At 43.5% G+C, this 19730-nt stretch overlaps 1 protein-coding gene across 5 annotated transcripts in view; it reads right to left on the bottom strand.

The window, feature by feature from the left end:
* Positions 1 to 19730, bottom strand: part of LOC308478680 (ferric-chelate reductase 1-like) — a 38956-nt gene that overhangs the window by 5310 nt on the left and 13916 nt on the right. For 2 of the 5 annotated variants that reach the window (XM_081008665.1, XM_081008662.1), the window contains 11 exons: positions 16577 to 16775; positions 14310 to 14446; positions 13202 to 13296; positions 10531 to 10678; positions 8841 to 9023; positions 8084 to 8185; positions 4693 to 4840; positions 3708 to 3824; positions 2392 to 2507; positions 2059 to 2145; positions 53 to 150 (listed from right to left, as the gene is read on the bottom strand). In XM_081008665.1, the coding sequence (XP_080864791.1) occupies positions 53 to 150; positions 2059 to 2145; positions 2392 to 2507; positions 3708 to 3824; positions 4693 to 4840; positions 8084 to 8185; positions 8841 to 9023; positions 10531 to 10678; positions 13202 to 13296; positions 14310 to 14446; positions 16577 to 16775 (1430 nt within the window). Of the gene's footprint in view, positions 1 to 52; positions 151 to 2058; positions 2146 to 2391; positions 2508 to 3707; positions 3825 to 4692; positions 4841 to 8083; positions 8186 to 8840; positions 9024 to 10530; positions 10679 to 13201; positions 13297 to 14309; positions 14447 to 16576; positions 16776 to 17217; positions 17357 to 18307; positions 18372 to 19730 lie in introns of those variants that run through there. The other 3 variants (XM_081008661.1, XM_081008664.1, XM_081008663.1) reach the window with 3 other exon arrangements.

The raw sequence follows: 19730 nt of genomic DNA, 5'->3' as shown, positions 1-19730 counted from the left end.
CCCTCGCACTCTCACTGGAATATATTTATGTAACTTGAGCAGGCAAGAATACCTTGGTGCTTGAGGTGGAGGTCTGAAGCCTGCCATAATGGGCTGAAAGATTGCCAGTGCCATCACCGTACAGCCAAGATATGGATGGAAGCCTGCTTGCTGCATAAAAGATGGGTTTGGTTATGAACAACCCTCCAACAATGCTTTTTTGACAAAGACCACACTTCACAGCAGGATATAGTCATTGCATGGATATGCTATGCAAGTTCTTGAATACAGTGGTTCTCAAAAGCCTTGGTACTCTAACAGCTTGGAACCCAAATACTGCAAACCCAGAAGTATGTGTTCTGGTTTGAGAACTTTTTTCAGAAGCCGAACGTGCTCAGTTTTGAATGCTTTGAATGTTACGCTTCCGATTTGAGTGCCACACTTCCATTTTGAGTGTGATGCTGAAGTCTATCTGTTTTTGCGATTTATTTTGCATTTCTGTTTTTGTGGCTCTTTCTTTTTGTTTTTGTGACTGTGTGGAACCCAGTTCAGCTACTGATTGTGTTACGGCAGTACATTGTTTATTCCTTTCATTTTATGGATCTATGGCCTCGTTGGATAGTAAAACAGATTAATCCGTTTTGCATTACTTTCTATGGGAAAGCACACCTTGGTTTTGGAACGCTTTGGTTTTGGAACGGACTTCCAGAACAGATTAAGTTTGAGAACCAAGGTACTACTGTACTTAAGGGACCGTTTCCCGTACTTAGAAAGCCAGACTTGGGGAGAACTCTTTTATTTTATTTTTTAAAAGAATTACCATTATTTACCAAGTATCAAATAGAAGCACACACATGCACAAAGACTCCAGAACAAAGAAAAGACCCCCAAGCTACTAGGAGATAGCATAATAATGCTCTCATTGTGGAGCAAATGCCGAAGACAATTATGCTATTGTATTAGGGTGCATTCCTAACCTTCTTTGGACCAGGTTTTGGGGAGGGGTGGATGAAGGCTGGCACAGCAATTTACCTCCTTCACACACACACACACACACACACACACACACACCTTCCACCCCAGCAATGGGGCTGCTAGTATGGTTGTGGCTTCGCTGCTCCGTCCCTCCCCACCAATTCCCAGGGCATCGGACCTACAGCATATTAGACACAATAACTGACAAGTCCCCAGATTTTTGAATCGTTAATTGTTTTCCAGAATTATCACATATTGAGCTGGAAGCATCCATGTACCATCAATCATTAGCTGTCTCCTCTCTCAAGGTAGCCATGAATATTAGCAGACAAGATAATGACTCCCAAACATATATATCCAAGCATCCCAGCCACCCCAAGACTTCTGGCACTGAATTGTTTGTTTGTTTGTTTGTTTGTTTGTTTGTTTGTTTGTTTGTTCGTTTGTTCGTTCGTTCGTTTGTTTGTTGTTTCAACCATCACAGCCATATCAACCACCCAAAAAAAGAAACATGCATCCTATAAAATACAGTGGTACCTCGGGTTACGAACAGTCCTGCTCATGAACTCCACAAACCCAGAAGTTGGTGTCCCGGGTTGCGAACTTTGCCCCGGGATATGAATGCAATCTGCTTCCAGGGCCACAGGAGGCCTATGTAGGAAATGTGCATCTTGGGTTAAGAACGCTTCGGGTTAAGAACGGACTTCCAGAACGAATTAAGTTCGTAACCCGAGGTACCATTGTATATACATAGATACAACATTAAAACACAATTTATGTTTCATTCCCAATTAAATCCTTACTTCCCACCATGTTATCCTCACTGAACATTCTCCTCAATTTTTGGGCAGCGACTGCAAATCTCGCAACTTTGTCACAAGTTTCCCAATACCAGAGGGCAAATACAGGATTTTTCACTTGGTCATCCACATCAGGTATCTTACATAACAAATCAAGAACAAACTTAGCTCTCGGTTCTGAACTTTGTGACTCTTTTATAGGTAACGGGAAAGAACAGTGTCAGAACACGAAATTTTTAACATAGCCACACATGGGGAGTTACATTGTTGAATAAAAGCATCAAGCTTATGTAATGTCACTTACATCGCTCCAGCCTCCCCGGTATAGGAATGGAAGAATGAAAGATGCACCTGTAAGCAGCACTGTCATCACCATTAGGGCACGATGGACCTATCGATAAAAAGTTAGGTATTTTAAAGAAAATAGCTTAGTTAAATAGAATCCAGAGACTCATTCTAGTAACAAGGAACATAGTGGCAGAAAATCAATGTGTTTAGAATAAAAATGGAACCTATGCTCTTAAGGAATACACAAAAGGATTTGAGGGAAATCTCGCAGAGGGTTGGATTGCAGGACCTTAGAGATCCCTTCCAACTTGAATAGAGACAATTGCCATCTTCTGGCTTTTCCTCCCACCTGAAACCAGATCTCTTCTCCAAACAGCAATGAATTAGGCCAGACAGGCTTGAAGAATCGGGCAACGATCACACCAATGCTAACGGTGGTCATCCATGCAACGAACATTAATGCACCTGGAAAAGGAAGACACAAAAGGTTCTTGCAAAGAACTATAAGTTGCAAAGTAGCCACAATTTAAAAATCAAATCAAAGTTCACTTTTATGGCTTCAGACATTCAAAGACTGCTTTTCGAGCCATTATGGTTTCTGTCATCCCCAGCCTGAAATATCAGAAGCTGTTCTTGCACTGCTTCCTATAAAGATGGTATGAAAATTACGCTGGCTAAACATTTGTTTTTCAGCAGACAAAGATGCTTTACATAGCAAAGTTCTGTCAGACTCCTTCCCCTCCTCAGGGCTACAACTGTTTTGCACAAAGATACGGCAACTTGGACTTTCAGAGGATCTCCTGGGTGCTGTGGCTTTCCAAATCGCCAAGGCCATGTTAAAAACTAGGCTGTGGGACATAGATCGCCAGGAACTAATCTCAGCTGCGGAAAAAAACATGTTCCCCTCTTCATTTTCGACTCTCTTGGGTACAGGAATTTAACCTTAATTATTTATAATTTTTGTTTTACCCACAAGAAAGAAGGGCTTTTTCACTGGCTAGGTTCAATTCTAATCCTTCTAATCTTCTTTGGGGTAGGTTTGCGGGTATGGCAGAAGGAGGTAGGATCTGCCCATGTGATGCCCACCTGGTGGAAACTCTAGCTCACATGGCCCTTAAATGTAAAATGTATGATGATCTCCGCCAACAGTTTCTAGACCATCCATGTATTCCAACATGGAAACCAGCGACAGAGGTTATACGCTTCTTATTACAGGGGAGAGACCAGGAGCTCACCAAGACAGAAGCTAAGTTCCTCTATTTGATTTTTTTGTCGCCGAAGTACACTACAGGATCCTGCCCTTGCTGGAGACCCCAGAGATGAAATAGATTGCTTGCCTCTTCTTCCCTTTGGCAAATGACTGTACTGTTGAAATGGCGATGATATCGCACTGGCCTATTTATTCTGGCGATGCCAATAAAGGTTTGATGAAAAAATGACCTTCTTCCTCTCAGAAGCTTTCATGTAGAAAACACAGGGTGTTGTCTATAAGAGGTCCCATCCAGTGCATTCTGTCGTCCCCCCTAGCATCCCATACAGAACTGCAAGACTTTGAAAGTTCACCTGTTACAGATGCTGCAAGAAGACCCCGCCACCCCAGCTACAAGTCACTGGACCACAGGAGACCTAGCCCATCCTTGCACATGAAACAGAGCATTAGCTTGCCATGGATCTTGATGAGAAGAGGGGAGCGGGATCCTCCAATATCCTTTGCCGGTCCCGTAACATTAAACTTTCCGTCTGTGATCAGAGGCTGCCTGTAGTGTTTGTGGATCATACCTCCTGCGCAAGAGATGAAGAACAGATGGCATGTTAATGGCAAAGGAAGGGTGGGGAGAATTATCTGCACCCTGCAAGGAACAGGGACTGCAAGGTAGGTTTGGCTAAGAGGTTAGTGATTGGCTCAAGATCACCCAGTGAGCTTTGCAGCAAAGTAAGGATTTGAATCTAAGTTGGTGGACCTGTAAAAGGGTAAAAAGAGTATTGGGAAATAATTTATAATGAATTGAGAAAAAAATGTTTGAAAGTACTTTTCAAAAAAAACAAACAAACCAGAATCCTTTGGGGGGGAGGATAATTCAGATGGAAATTCCCAGGTGTCAAAAAAGGCTATTTATGTATGCCTCTATTGTGACCCATGTTTTGTTAGCCGCAAAATGGAAAATGAGCGAGCTCCCATCTAAAGAAGAATGGCAACTCAAACTGATGGAATATGCACAGCTTGCGGGTCTAACATATAGAATATGAGAACAAGAAGAACATACATTTAAAGAAGATTGGGAAATGTTTGCTGAATATATGGGAGAAACTGTGTACACTTGAAAACATTGGCAGCATTAAGATAATTTCAGCAGTGTAAACAAGTCTTGCTGGATGTATTAATGGAATACTGAATGGTTTAGTTTATGTAAAATATGCAGGGATTTACGATATGCAGATTGAACCATGGAAAGAGAAGAAGGGAAGTCATTTATATTCTAAGGTTTAATTAATATTTTAAATTGTAAAATAGAAAACTTAATAAAAATTACACACACACACGGATTTGACTCCAAGTCACTCCAGGAGGGCTCCATTACCTAACCACAGTCCATAACCAGTAAAGGAACCTTAAGGATTTTTGTCACTTTTCTTTCAGTTCCAAACTTACCTTCACTGACTTCCCCATCTGCCATAAATATATAGTAGTTTGCATCAAGATTAAACCTCCCTTGAAGAACAGGAAAGTGAATTCTCCTTCTGAAAGAACACTGAATAAGGCCGTCAGCCAGCCTCCATGACATTTCATCCAGAGCAGGCTGTGGGGAAAATAAATCAATGCCAATTTAACATTTCTGCCTCTCAAGCTGAATGACCACAAATATAGCTTTCTTTCTTTTTTAGATGCCTAGTGCTGCCATCAAAAGCTTACAGGCAACCGGGTTTATCAGAACAAACATTCCTGATCATGGGCGTGGCCAGGATTTTTGTCACGGGGGGCAGAACATCAGTTTGCTATGTACAGTGGTGCCCCGCAAGACGAATGCCTCGCAAGACGAAAAACTCGCTAGACGAAAGGGTTTTGCGTTTTTTGAGTCATTCCGCAAGACGAATTTCCCTATGGGCTTGCTTCGCAAGACGAAACGTCTTGCGAGTTCTTGCGAGTTTGTTTCCTTTTTCTTAAAGCCGCTAAGCCATTAATAGCCGCTAAGCCGCTAAGCCGTTAATAGCCACTAAGCTGCTAAGCCGTTAATAGCCGCTAAGCCGCTAATAGCCGTGCTTCGCAAGACGAAGAAACCGCAAGATGAAGAGACTCGCGGAACGGATTAATTTCGTCTTGCGAGGCACCACTGTATTTTTATTGATTGGGGGAGCAGCTGCCTCCTCCTTGGCTATGGCCCATGTTCCTGATCCAAACTGGCTGGCTTTTAGGAAGCAACCACAGTGCGTTTGAGACAACCAATGTACTTCCAATGCTAAATTTGGTGTACCTACACAGTGATTTCTCAACATCACTCTACCAAGAGCCATGGGGAACAGAGGCAATTTTGAAAGCTCAGAGTCCACTATACCCATGTTCTGTTGGCAAGAAACTCTTTGCCGTTATATTGGAGTGGATGAGTTGAAAAATGTTTATTCAGATGAAGAATCGGAAGTTCCTTAGTTTCTTAACTTTTCTTTCTTTCTTTCTTTCTTTCTTTCTTTCTTTCTTCCTTCCTTCACCTTTGCAACAATGTTTCTGTTTTACTCAGATTAACGTTTCAGTTTGGACAGAAAAAATATCTGATAATAATCTTTGTATCTCTCTTTATAAAATCTAGTAAAAAATTATTCCAAAAAAAGAGAGGAACTCTTTGCAAGCAATGGAGATCAGAGGCAAATAAAAGCTGGATCCATGTGCCAGTTTCACATGACTACCACACCACCCACAAAGGTGCCCCAGGCTGTGTACAGAACATATATTTAAAGCACATGACTTGACCCAAAGAAGGTTAGTGTAATTTAAATGTTGGTGTTAATTGCATTAACTGTGCTTAGGTCTGTCTCTCAAGTTGCCCTTCCCCTGGGTCTGATTTCTGTTCAGGGTTAGGATGCCAGCTGTGGTGGGCCTTCTGAAACAGCCTGAGGCTGCAGGATTCTGGCATGACTCATCCCTCCCCTTTCTCACCAGAGGGAAAAGTGAGTTTGTGCATGTGTGTATGTTGGCTGATATATATAGCCAGAAGCAACCAGCAGCCTTGCATGGATCTCTGTCCGGTTTGAGTCTCTTTGCCATTTTTACCTCAACCTCCTAAGACGAGGTTACTATACTTAGTTTGTTAGCAGTGTATAGGTTACAATGCACCAGAATCTCCTAACTGCATGTCCGTAACGTGAATAATTGTCTTGTTGATTTGCAGCAATAAAATACTTTGCGTTGAACTATGTGGGCAAAGAGTTTTCTTCAACATCAACTCTGAAATGCACCGACAGAGAAAAGGGCAAAGATCCCAAAGCTTTGCTGTGCTGTTACGCTGGTATAGGTGCAATCTTAAAATGTTATCAAAGAATCCTGGACACTGTAGTTGGTTAAGGGTGCTGTGAATTGTGAGTAGCATACCAGTTCCCAGGATTATTTGGGGGAAGCCAAATAAGCCAACATGTGTAGGAGTGTACTTGTCTATCATAGGAACATGATGGATTCAATCCTATAATTTGCATTAAAAAAAATAAAAAAGTGTCCATGGAACAAACACCTCTCTTTGGGAAAGAAAAGACGAGCTTGTTAAAGCCTCAGTGACAAACTGGGCAATCAATATAGGACACAATATACCGTATTTTTCGCTCTATAAGACGCACTTTTCCCCTCCTAAAAAGTAAGGGGAAATGTGCGTGCGTCTTATGGAGCGAATGCAGGCGGGAGGCTCTGCTCAGCGCTCCCTTTAAAGAGCCGCGTGGAGCATGTGTGCGGCTCTTGGGGGCTTTTCCCCGAGAAGGGGAAAAGCCCCCAAGAGCCGCACACACGCTCCGTGCGCTCTTTAAAGGGAGCGCGGCTCTTGGGGGAGCCTTCCTCCCGCTGCCAGGGAGAGGCTGCACACGGCTATCCCAGAAGCCAGAACAGCAAGAGGCTATCCCAGAAGCCAGATCCCTCTGCTGTTCTGGCTTCTGGGATTCAGAATAATTTTTTTGTTTTCCTCCTCCAAAAACTAGGTGCATCTTATGGTCTGGTGCGTCTTATAGAGTGAAAAATACGGTAGATTTTAACCTCTGGGGGAAAAACTCTGGAAAAGTGACTTGAAGTTTACAGCATGCTATTCTTTGAAGGAGAACTACCTGAAAATGATTCACAGATGGTATTTAACTCTGAGTAGGCTTGCTAAGACGTATAAGTCTGAATCAGATAAGTGCTGGAGATGCAAAGAGGTGGAGGGGACGTTCTTTCATATGTTGTGGACTTGTAAAAGGGTAAAAGAGTACTGGGAATTTATCCATAATGAATTGGGGGGGAAATGTACTTTCCCCCCAAAACCAGAGTCCTTTCCGTTGGGGATAATTCAGACTGAAATTCCCAGGTGTTTAAAAAAAGGTTATTTCTGTATGCTACTACTGTGGCCTGTGTTTTGTTAGCCCAAAAATGGAAAACGAGCTAGGCCCCAACTAAAGAAGATTGGCAACTTAAGCTGACAGAATATGCACAACTCGCAGACTTAACATATAGAACAAGAGAACAAGAAGAACATACGTGTAAACTACAGTGTAAACAAGTTTTGATGGATGCGGTAATGGAATACTGAGTGGTATCTTGGATATTCCACTGAGTGGAATACTGAATACTGTATCTGAAGAAGTGTGCTTGCACACGAAAGCTCATACCAAGAACTAACTTAGTTGGTCTTAAAGGTGCTACTGGAAGGATTTTTTTATTTTGAGTGGTATAGTTTTTGTAAAATATGCAGGGATTTATGATATGTAAAATGAACCATGGAAAGAGAAGAAGGGAAGTCACTGTTATCTTAAAATGAGTATTTTAAATTGCAAAACAGAAAATGTAATGAAAATTATATATATAAAGACACAAATACCTCTGAATCAAACTCTGGATAAGCACGTCCAGTTAAAGAAGCTGTCTTGATGTCAACGTGGTGACTGTCACTAATGCAGAGATAGGCATCGTCACCACCACCCTGCAAATAACGTCAAAGAGATTGTTAAATGGCATTCCCAGAGCAGGCAGCGCCCCGTGCCTGCACAGGCCCTGGCTACACAGCCAAGACAAATGGAGGCTCATGAAAGCCTATCCAAAACTGGCTCACCATTTAAGGACACATTCACTGAAGTTCCTATTTTAACAACCCCAGGACTAGAGTCAATTCAGCTTTAACTTGCACAAGTAGTAAGGGGCTGCAAACTCTGGTAGCGACATGATGCAAGCCCCTAGGTCCTAGGAGTTTGGGAGCACATACAAAAATGAGCTCTCGGGATCTGTACTACCACCAATACAAAGAATAGCTCGTCGGAAAACTTTATTCACCACTCTTGTAAAACGCCCTTCATTCAAGCAAATCCCTGGGTGCTGTACAAAACAAAATCGATTTGATAAAGTATGTTATCAATGAAACGTGCTTTGTACATTTCATACTTATGCAATACTGGTACAAGCAGTCATGCAGTTGGAAATGTATATATGCCCTGGATACTCATGGAAGGGAACTTCTAGCTAATTGCAGCTCCCTCGCTCAAGTATATTCTGGCTTTTTATGGTTCATTCTTATTTCCAGAAGACTATGCAAATTCCCCAGATTGGCAGTAGGATCCGAATGGAAAATAATGTTTACAAACCATCCACTGGTCATTGGACAGTGCAAATGCAATATAGCCATCGCTAGGACCACTCATTTCCACCATAATCAAATCGACATGGTCTCGTTTGAAAGACAGAAAGAAGCAGTTGCGGGCTCCAGGATCACAGTCGGAAGGGTTTCTCACACAGAATTTGTTGCTGCCACAGTCCGATGCACTGAACTAAGGGAGACAAGAAGCCAAATTACATTACCTAATAGATCACTACTTGAGAAATGGCTGACGTTCTGGAAAATGCACTCGCACCGTTGCAGGATTTTAACGGGAAACTGTTTCCCACAACCTCAGATTTCTACCCAGCTATTACAGTTAGTTTCTCTGGCCATTATTAAGCTGCAAGCCTCAAATCGACATCGTTCAAACTTTGTAATTTTGGGTGCACACTACAATCCCACTCTTGTCTTAGTCAGGCAGCTCTGTTAATTGCTCGAAACTTTGCATTAGCAGGAGTATAATTAAAGGCTTTCTGAATCATACCAAACTGCTCCAGATAATTACACAAGCTCTGTAAAGATTAAAAAGGAGGTCCCTATGGATTTTAATGAGGAGAAAGAATGAAATACTGTCTGTTCATTTTGCAGGAGGCCAAGTGCAAAAAAACCCACACTACAGCAAATAATCATTTAAAGAGGTTACCCTAAAGTTCAGTATTGGAGGCAACAAGATTCATCTAAGTTTTTGAAATGGCGGGAATGATGGTTAATACAGTACTTGACAAGAGACAAGAAGACTGAAAGGAAATCTAATCTATAGCTGCTACCCAAAAAGGCAAACAAGATTCAATAGAAACCAGATGACTGATGCAATCGATTCATGAAGAGGATTAAAAGTGTGGTTTCATGGTTTGAAAATCTGTGTAAAGGCTGGCATCTATTTCTGCACTTGCGTTTGAGCCAAGGATTAGGCATTGAACAGGGAAAAATGCTGAGCCTTAGGCATAAGACTTCAGATCACCTTGAGCCCCATTTGTCATGAAGATTCTTAACGCAAGAAATATTATCAGCCAATACATAATTCGTGTGACCAAGATGTGATAAGGCCTAGTCATATTACACACTCCTTCCAGTGACACATGTCCACCACCAGGAGTGGGAGGACATGCAGTTTGAACAAAATTATAGCCCTGGAAGCACATCTAGTGAGGAGTTATGGTGCATTCTGGCACCATGCACCAAGATGCAGATAGATATCTGGAGATATAAAAGTCATCTGGCTATGGTGGTTTGGAGCCAATCCATGCATTCCTTAGCACACACCAGTCAGTCAGCTGAGAAGGCTGATGCAAAGTGTAGTTGGGGCTGTCCTTCAGCATGGGTCAAAGGGGCACTTATAGGGCTGCCATACGTCTGGGATTTCCTGGACATTATTGGGATTTCAAAGGCGGAAGTGACATTCGGGGGGGAATTTCCAGAAAGTGGTGGATTGTCCTGGATCTTCGGCAAGTAAACCGAGAAATCATGGGGGGTTTGCGTTTTCGACAACTTTGGGGTCTTCCTAAAAAATGCTTTTGGGGTATCTTGGTTTTTACTTTTGGAAATATAGCAACCCTAGACACTTAGTGTGTGTGTGACTGGATGCCCCAACTCTTTTTCAGGCTGCAATCTTCCCTGATGAAGTCACATTTTACTAAAATCCAAACAGCTCCGTTCACGAGCTCAGCGCTACTTACTGGTTGGGTTAGATGAGAAACAGGCAGAGAAGTTCCAACAGTCACCTCAGTCACCACAGGTGTTGCCAAGGTTGGTGTATTGGACTGGGAGATTGTAGGACCTGGAATTTTTACCCAAAATACTCTAAATTTTTCTACAACAGTGACTCTGCAAACAAGACAAAAGCGAGATTTGAACCAAAATTGTGTACTGTTCTCTTCCGCATAGAACAAGTCCTTTCTGAAATCCAAAACAGATGTTTTGGGCCAGCTTTCTTTAACCTGATGCCCTCAAGATGTTGTTGGGGGTCCATTTCCATCTGTCCCAGCCACCATGACCAATGGTCAGGCATGACAGCAGTTGTCTGCAGTGCCCCAAGTTGGGGAAGACTGCTACATATTTATTCAGGTGTTAAGTTACCAGGAAATAATCTCTGACCTTATACCATTGCAAGAGAGTAATGGTTGCCACCAGTCATGGTGGCGTGGGCCTGTCACCCAGAGTTTCAAATTGGTGGAGAAGATAGCAGGTGTTTAGTTGGACAATGGAGAAAGATGTGCACACCGAAGACTTGGTTGGTACATTTCCCTGCAAATATTAGCAAGCTCTGTGTGTCAAACAGCCTCCACCATCCAAATGCTTTGGACTACAGCTCCCATCAGCCCCAACCATTGTGGTCCTGCTGGCTGGGCTTGATGGGAACTGTAGCTCAAAGCATCTAGACAGCACCAAGTTGGTGAAGGCTGCTGCAGAAAATCAAAACAAGGTCACAAGCTAGCTTGTCATGCAGAGGTTTCAACTAGCCTTGCCCCACAGACAGAGAAACCCATCACCAATGGGCTTCATCCTCTGCAAAAGCAAATAAAAACATTGAATAAGTGGAGGTGAGCCATCTCTTAACATCTGAAACATGACAGCTTTCAGGAAAGAGAAGTCTAAAATAAATATTTTGAAAGCCACAGGAATATAGATGCAACAGTGGTTTTGGTGATACAACAGTAATGTTATTTTTTAAAGTCATATTTATATTGATTTCCTTTTAGAGAATATTAGAAGCAGGCTTTTAAAAGAGGGAAGCCCTGTACTCAGAACAGAAATATGTTCAAGACTTATAGGAACATGGGAAGTTGTTATTAAAAAGGTCAAGGTAAAGGACCCCCAGTCAAAGGGAACTATGGGGTGTGGGGCTCATCTCGCTTTCAGGCCAAGGGAGCCAGCGTTTGTCCACAGACAGCTTTCTGGGTCATGTGGCCAGCATGACTAAACCGCTTCTGGTGCACTGAGACACCGGGACGGAAACCAGAGCGCACGGAAACGCCGTTTACCTTCCCGCCACAGTGGTATCTATTTATCTACTTGCACTGGCATGCTTTCAAACTGCTAGGTTGGCAGGAGCTGGGATAGAGCAACAGGGATAGAACATCTAGATCAAGGGAAGTAATAGTGCCACTGTATTCTGCTCTGGTCAGACCTCACCTGGAGTACTGTGTCCAGTTCTGGGCACCACAGTTCAAGAAGGACATTGACAAACTGGAACGTGTCCAGAGGAGGGCAACCAAAATGGTCAAAGGCCTGGAAACGATGCCTTATGAGGAACGGCTAAGAGAGCTGGGCATGTTTAGCCTGGAGAAGAGGAGGTTAAGGGGTGATATGATAGCCATGTTCAAATATATAAAAGGATGTCACATAGAGGAGGGAGAAAGGTTGTTTTCTGCTGCTCCAGAGAAGCGGACACGGAGCAATGGATCCAAACTACAAGAAAGACGATTCCACCTAAACATTAGGAAGAACTTCCTGACAGTAAGAGCTGTTCGACAGTGGAATTTGCTGCCAAGGAGTGTGGTGGAGTCTCCTTCTTTGGAGGTCTTTAAGCAGAGGCTTGACAACCATATGTCAGGAGTGCTCTGATGGTGTTTCCTGCTTGGCAGGGGGTTGGACTCGATGGCCCTTGTGGTCTCTTCCAACTCTATGATTCTATGATTCTAGGAGCTCACCCTGTCATGAGGATTTGAACTGCCAACCTTCTGATCGGCAATCCCAAGAGGCTCAGTGGTTTAGACCATAGCACCACCCGTTGCTATATACAGAGTCAGGTCATTGTTGTCTATGTTAGCTGATAGCAGCTCTCTTAAGATTTCAGACAGGTTTCTCTCTTAGCCCTACCTGGGGATTTTTTATATTATAGAGCACCTTGTGCTCTCCAGATGAAGGGTGCTACAAAAATTAGAACAGGAAGAGGAGGTGGTAGAGGAGGAGGAGGAGGAGGAAGAAGAAGAATTGAACTGAGGACCTGCTACATACAAAGGAGATGATCTCCCACTGAGTCACATCTTCTTCATAGCAGTATTGCTGTTTTTGTATACAGTGGTACCTCGGGTTAAGTACTTAATTCTTTCCGGAGGTCCGTTCTTAACCTGAAACTGTTCTTAACCTGAAGCTCCACTTTAGCTAATGGGGCCTCCTGCTGCCACCATGCAACCGGAGCACAATTTCTGTTCTTATCCTGAAGCAAAGTTCTTAACCCAAGGTAATATTTCTGGGTTAGCAGAGTCTGTAACCTGAAGCGTATGTAACCTGAAGCGTATGTAACCCGAGGTACCACTGTATAAGTTTTGAAAGGAGACTAACCTAAGAACACTCGATCAGAAGATTCCAGCTATAGCTGAATTTGTCTTTATTATTCATACTTACAGAAATTGTATTCTCTTTGGTGCATCTCTAGGAGCAATCCAATAAGCATCTAGATGGCTTTTCTTGGATTTACTTGTATGGCTGACAGCTGAATTCTGTAACAAACAAATGCCCCATTTAAGCATTACCAGTGAGATAATGCAAACTACTCCGTTCATGAATCATCTAAATGATTAAAGCAGTCTACCACAAGTTGCATTTTAATATTTGGCTTGTATCGTAGGCTTATGAACATCACATACTAAAGAGGTCATGAAGCTCAGTATGGATTAGAAGAAAAATATTTCTCTGCCAACACTAACTGCTACCAATGGCAGGAGAAAAATCTAGGTGTGATCATCTGGGGATCTTTATAATCCAAGCAAGATTTGAACCAAAGTTTCCCCACATCTAGCCATGACATCAGAGTAGAGTCACATGAATTTTAATTCATAGTACATTCACATAAGCTCAGTTCAGGCTTGGGATTGATCTGCATACGTGTCTTACGAAATGATGAAAATAATGATTATTATAATGATTACTTAGTGGTCAAGGCATATGCCAGTTACCCCAGGAAGCTCCATGTTAGAAAAAGTTTGAAAACAATTTTGGAAGCAGTTTCTGGAACACCTTCTGAAAAAGGAAACCTAGAAATTTGTTGTTTTGGTTTTTTAATACATTTGTAACAAGATGGGCTGCTGTGCTATATATATTACAAAGGAGAAGTGACTTTGCTCTGAGGTCCACTAAGGTAATCTAGTTACATATGCTATGGGAAAGACAAACTAAAAGCTAAGTTTAAAAATTGCCGTCTAGCAGCAACCATTAATGCGCTTTCACATGGATAGCCCAGCAGGGGGAGTCCTAACATTTAATTGTTGCCAGTAAAGGAGAACATTCATCCCAAGCCAAACTTCTGCCAGTTTCATTTATAAATCTTAAAAGAAAAAGAAAAGGGTATTTTCATACTCATACAATTTATTTCTCCTATGCCATGCCATGCCAAGCAGATGCAGGCGGGGAAAAGTAGCAACAGCATATTCTGCTGCTGGGAGGACCTAATCCACTTGGAACTAACAGAGAAACCTGCTTGCCAAAGCCATCTGGAAGATGCAGGGACTCTTACCTTAACACGCCCACAGGTGAGGACCTGAGATCTTTTCCTGTCAGCTAGGGCAAAGGAGCCAATGGCAGGCCCCTCCAGGTTCTCAGCACTGCGGGCTTGTAGAAAAAATCCTTCAAACAGAGGTCCGGACAAACTAACTGAAACCAGGAGAACGAGGGAAGAGATGGCTATTAATAAGCTCTAGTTATGTCGCCAGCACCTACCTGCCTCTATGTTTCCAGGAAAGGGAGGAGCTGGGCGTACCTTTCTCCCTACCTGCTGTTAAGAACTGTGCGCTGCTGGTCTAAGATTCCTTGTAAACGTTTCAGTACCTCATGTTCTTGTAACCTCCAGACTAGACTACTGCAATGCACTCTGCATGGGGCTTCCCTTGAAGGTGCAACTGATGCAAAAGCCAGGTTTGTTGGCTGGGCACAGCTTACCTAGTACCTTCCGAGCCCAAATCAAGCTGTTCAAATTAGCATTTAAAGCCCTAAATGACTTGGCCTCCAAGTATACGAAAGTGTGCCTCCTTCTCTATAGAACCAGCACAGGCATCAGCTGAGGGAGCCGTGCTGGTAGTTCTGCTGCTGCAAGTGGTTTTCTTGGGGCCACTACTGACACCTTCTGGTAAGAAATATAATAATTATGAAAAACAACAGCCAGGCCACCGGATGCCTCCTGAGGCCCACATCACCACCAGTCCTCTGTCCCTGCCTCTGTTCCTCCTGAGTGGCTCTGTCTCCTCATGTCTCCTCTGCCCACTATAAACAAGGCCAAGCGCAAGAGGAAGGAGCAGCTGCAGCCTCTAAAAAAAGTAAAAAGGTAAAGGGCCCCTGGATGGTTAAGTCCAGTCAAAGGCGACTATGGGGCTGAAGCGCTCATCTCGCTTTCAGGCCAATGGAGCCGGTGTTTGTCCACAGACAGCTTTCTGGGTCATGTGGCCAGCATGGCTAAACCGCCTCTGGCACGATGGAAGCCAGAGCACATGGAAACACCATTTAGCTTCCCGTGACAGCATTACCTATTTATCTACTTGCACTGGTGTGCTTTCAAACTGCTAGATTGGCAGGAGCTGGGACAGAGCAATGGGAGCTCACTCCGTTGTGGGGATTCGAACCGCTGACCTTCCGATTGGCAAGCCCAAGAGGCTCAGTGGTTTAGACCACAGCACCACCCACGTCCTGCTGCAGCCTCTATACACCTTGCTCTCTCCGCCTAACAGTGGTGTCGATTAGGCCCTGACCAGGGCCGGATTTAGGTTTGATGAGGTCCTAAGCTACTGAAGGTAATGGGGCCCTTTATATGTCCAGCTGTCCTTTGTCAGCAACAATTTGTTGCTGTTTTTGTGTTGAATATATGCTATATGGTAATTTATGGACCTAACAGATATCTAACCAGTGATATTTTAGGGAGCAGACTAGCAGGCGGGGCCCATTACTTACATCATAGGAGCCTACACAACACAAAACACTGTTGCTGTATGTAGGTTTTATTTTGTTTTTTATCTTATATTTTGGAAATGTACATCCAGTTTTTTTTCTTTACATTTTTTTGGGGGGGACCCAAGTCATACCTGGGGCTACAGACGCTTCCGGCTGCGTTTTTTCAGGTTACAGACCGCTGAAACCCGGAAGACCAGAACGGGTTACTTCCAGGTTTCAGCGATTGCGCATGCGCAGAAGCGCTAAACCGCGCTTTGCGCATGCGCAGAAGCACCAAATTGCAACCCAAGCGTGCGCAGATGTGCAGACGTGGGTTGCGAACATTGCAGGTTGTGAACGTGCATCCCACACGGATCAAGTTCGCAACCCAAGCATCCACTGTAGCTTGTTTAGCTTATACAGTGGTACCTCGGGTTAAGAACTTAATTCGTTCTAGAGGTCCGTTCTTAACCTGAAACTGTTCTTAAGCTGAGGTACCACTTTAACTAATGGGGCCTCCCTCTGCCACAGCGCCCCCTCCACCCGATTTCTGTTCTCATCCTGAAGCAAAGTTCTTAACCTGAGGTACTATTTCTGGGTTAGCGGAGTCTGTAACCTGAAGTGTCTGTAACCCAAGGTACCACTGTACGTAAATCCGGCACTGGCCCTGACGAAGAAGGAAATCAAATGGGCAAGAATGACACTGGCAAGGGGATGGGACTGAGGGCCCTTCACCGAAGGGCCCCACAAAACCTGGAGCACTGCACCCAAGTATCTGAAGAAGGCGGCAGCAGCAATCACAGAAGCAGCAAGTGTTATGTCCTTCTTGCTGCAGACGGTAGCGAGGCAAGAAGATCACAGTACCTTTCACGCGGTCCCCTGGCTTGAACTCCGTCACATTTACTTCAACGGTGTGCATTGGGAAGCGCTGAGGCAAAGAGTGTCCATGTAGGGGCATCATAGTCTTGCACGCCTCTGTTACTTTGCCATTTGGGAAGCCGGTTGATGGGCCAGAAAGGCAGGCGAGGACCCAGAGCATCAAAGCTACTCCAGGAGACTCCATCTACAGAAAAGAAACAAAGTTTTAGTCCCCCAGAAACATTTTCGAAAGCAGCAGATTTATTTTTTTTAAGCCATGACTGGGAGAAACAGGCCATTTCTGTGCATCCCTCCCCTCCTTAAAGGAAGGAGCTCCGCCCAGCTACATTACCAGATCTTTTTCTATAGACTATTTCTGGATCTCAGTAGATCTTCACAACAACTCTGTGAGGTAGGTTGGGCTGAGGATGGCGAGCTTCATGGCAGAGCTGGGATTTGAACCCAGGTCTCCAGAGTTACTCTAGACACTACACTACACTACACTACACTACACTGACTCTCCAATTCCTTTGTCCACCATCCTCCCACACTTTCAAAATTTAGAGACCTAAAGTGGCTGTTTCCTTTAGCTACCTGTAATAATTTTGAAAAGGTACAGGCACTGCACAATAACCAATCAATCCTACATGTTTTGACTTGCATTATCTCCTCTGTCTATTAGCTATACTCCAAAGGAAGATCTGTTCTCATTTCCATTTTAATTTAATTTCGAAAGACAATCCGTTATTCATCCAAATATTCAGAAACTAAGCCAGTGCATCGGAACCCAAATTTCATGTGAATCTATTCCAGTGAGTGATGCCACAGTTACTAAAATTTATATTTGACAGCATGGATAATTTTTAAACCAACTATTGTTTACTTTGGGGAGGGCAAGTTGGAAGCAGGTTTGTTGCACAAGAGCACCAAATCCTGAACTTGTACAACTTGAAAATGCTGGTATGTGATGGAATCCCATCCACAAAATAGAGACAATCTGGATGTGACCATTAAGCATGATTTTTTTCTCCACTCCCAATACTGATAATTATGCCATGCAGCACATAGACTGAACAGACTAAAAGCGTCACCTATAAAGCCTTATCTCCAAGCCCTTTCAGAGGTAATGCAATGGCATGGAATGGTCACACACATTTCAACTGCTGAGCAAGAGTATCAGCGATGAAATCCCTACAGAGCAGCTTCTATACACAGTGAGGGACATGAACTTTTGGGCAGAAAAAGGCTTACACATAATGCAGGAATGGGAAATGGGTTTTTTTAACTGTTCTTATTTTATCTGTGAGCTGCCCTGAGTCCCTGTCAGGGGGGAAAGGCAGGGTATAAATAAATATATATATAATAATTGTTATAATATTTTTTGCAGAAAAGGATACTAAACAGGTAAACAGGTTTAGAACTGGAGAGCTGGGTGAGGAAAATATCAGAGGAAACTAAGAACAAGGAGCTAAGATGCCCTGGGCTGTGGGGTGAGAAACAGAGGGGCTTCCAAACTGCTGTTGTGCACTCGCAATTCTATTACTGCACCAGTAATTAGTGCGGTAATTTGCACACTCTGAATTCTAGAATTAAGCAAAAAGGTTATTCCACTTAGAAAAGTAAATACGGCAATCTCTTTGCCTTCATTCAAGATCCAATTGGCTGGTCTGCAACCCTAAGCTCAAGGACTGTGGAGAACAATTTCAGAACAATTTAGATAGAAGTACCAACTCATACCTGAGGAAACAAAGACATCATCGGTCAGGATACTTAGTCCAATGGAGTCGAGACATAAACGTAATATGGAGAGGAGTCAACGCTTCTTAGCTTTGAAGATTAGACTCCTGACCTAGCGATTGCTCCTCCCAAGACATAAGGCATTCATGATAACAGCAAACAACTGGCTGACAAGCAAACCATATCCAACTTGCCTTAAGAGACCCAAAATGAAAGCTAATCTCACGGTGTCTTGCAGCATCAGTGATACACCAGGAATTGAAGCTTTGGAAGCATCCAGCCTTTTAATATTAGCAATTGTTTCGCACTCCAAGTTGAGCAATTCATCTCTTATGCTATCAGGGAAAAGGTGACATGGTCTGTGACTACCATTCGGCCATTTAGCTGAAAATGTCACAAATTAATGAAACATAGACGGGCTGAATTTGATGTGCAGGCTTCATAAGCTGCACTTGACCTTGGTTATCATTGGCCGTGGTGCAGCTAAGGCTGGACCTCAAAGCCAAGGACATGAGCCTTGAGCCCGGGGGGGGGGTGCTAATGACCCCAGACAGCAGCTGATGGTGGGAGATCAGTGAAAAGCCTAGGTATATGCACCTGGGCCAGAATGGTCACATGACCCACCATGATAGTCCCTGTTCCCTCATATTTTTAAATACAACTTTATAGTCAGGAAGCAGCCAGTTAGGCCTCAGCTGCACTGTACATTTGAAGCATTATTTAAACAGCCTTGGCTTCCCCCCCAAAGAATCCTGGGAGCTGTAGTTTGTTAAGGGTGCTGAGAGTTGTTAGGAGACTCCCCCTATTCACAGAACTATAATTCACAGAGGCATTTAACAATCAATCCCTCTTCATAGGAACTCTGTAACTTCGTGGGTAGCAGTACCCTTAACAAACAACAGTCCCAGGATCCTTTGAGGGAAGCCATGACTGCTTTAAATGTATAGGGCAGATGCATTAGGAATTCTTGTTTTATTATTCTTATGCTTTAAAAAAATCTCTTCTACAAAAGAATGGTTGTTGTTGTTGTTTAGTTGTTTAGTCGTGTCCGACTCTTCATGACCCCATGGACTTGAGCATGCCAGGCACTCCTGTCTTCCACTGCCTCCCGCAGTTTGGTCAAACTCATGCTGGTAGCTTCGAGAACACTGTCCAACCATCTCGTCCTCTCACGTCCCCTTCTCCTTGTGCCCTCCCATCTTTCCCAACATCAGGGTCTTTTCCAGGAAGTCTTATCTCTTCTCATGAGGTGGCCAAAGTATTGGAGCCTCAGCTTCAGGATCTGTCCTTCCAGTGAGCACTCAGGGCTGATTTCCTTCAGAATGGATAGGTTTGATCTTCTTGCAGTCCATGGGACTCTCAAGAGTCTCATCCAGCACCATAATTCAAAAGCATCAATTCTTCAGCGATCAGCCTTCTTTAT

This window comes from Podarcis pityusensis (genome assembly GCF_964106645.2).
Source record: "Podarcis pityusensis genome assembly, chromosome: 6".
NCBI lineage: Eukaryota > Metazoa > Chordata > Lepidosauria > Squamata > Lacertidae > Podarcis > Podarcis pityusensis.
This window is presented reverse-complemented; position numbering and strand designations above follow the sequence as displayed.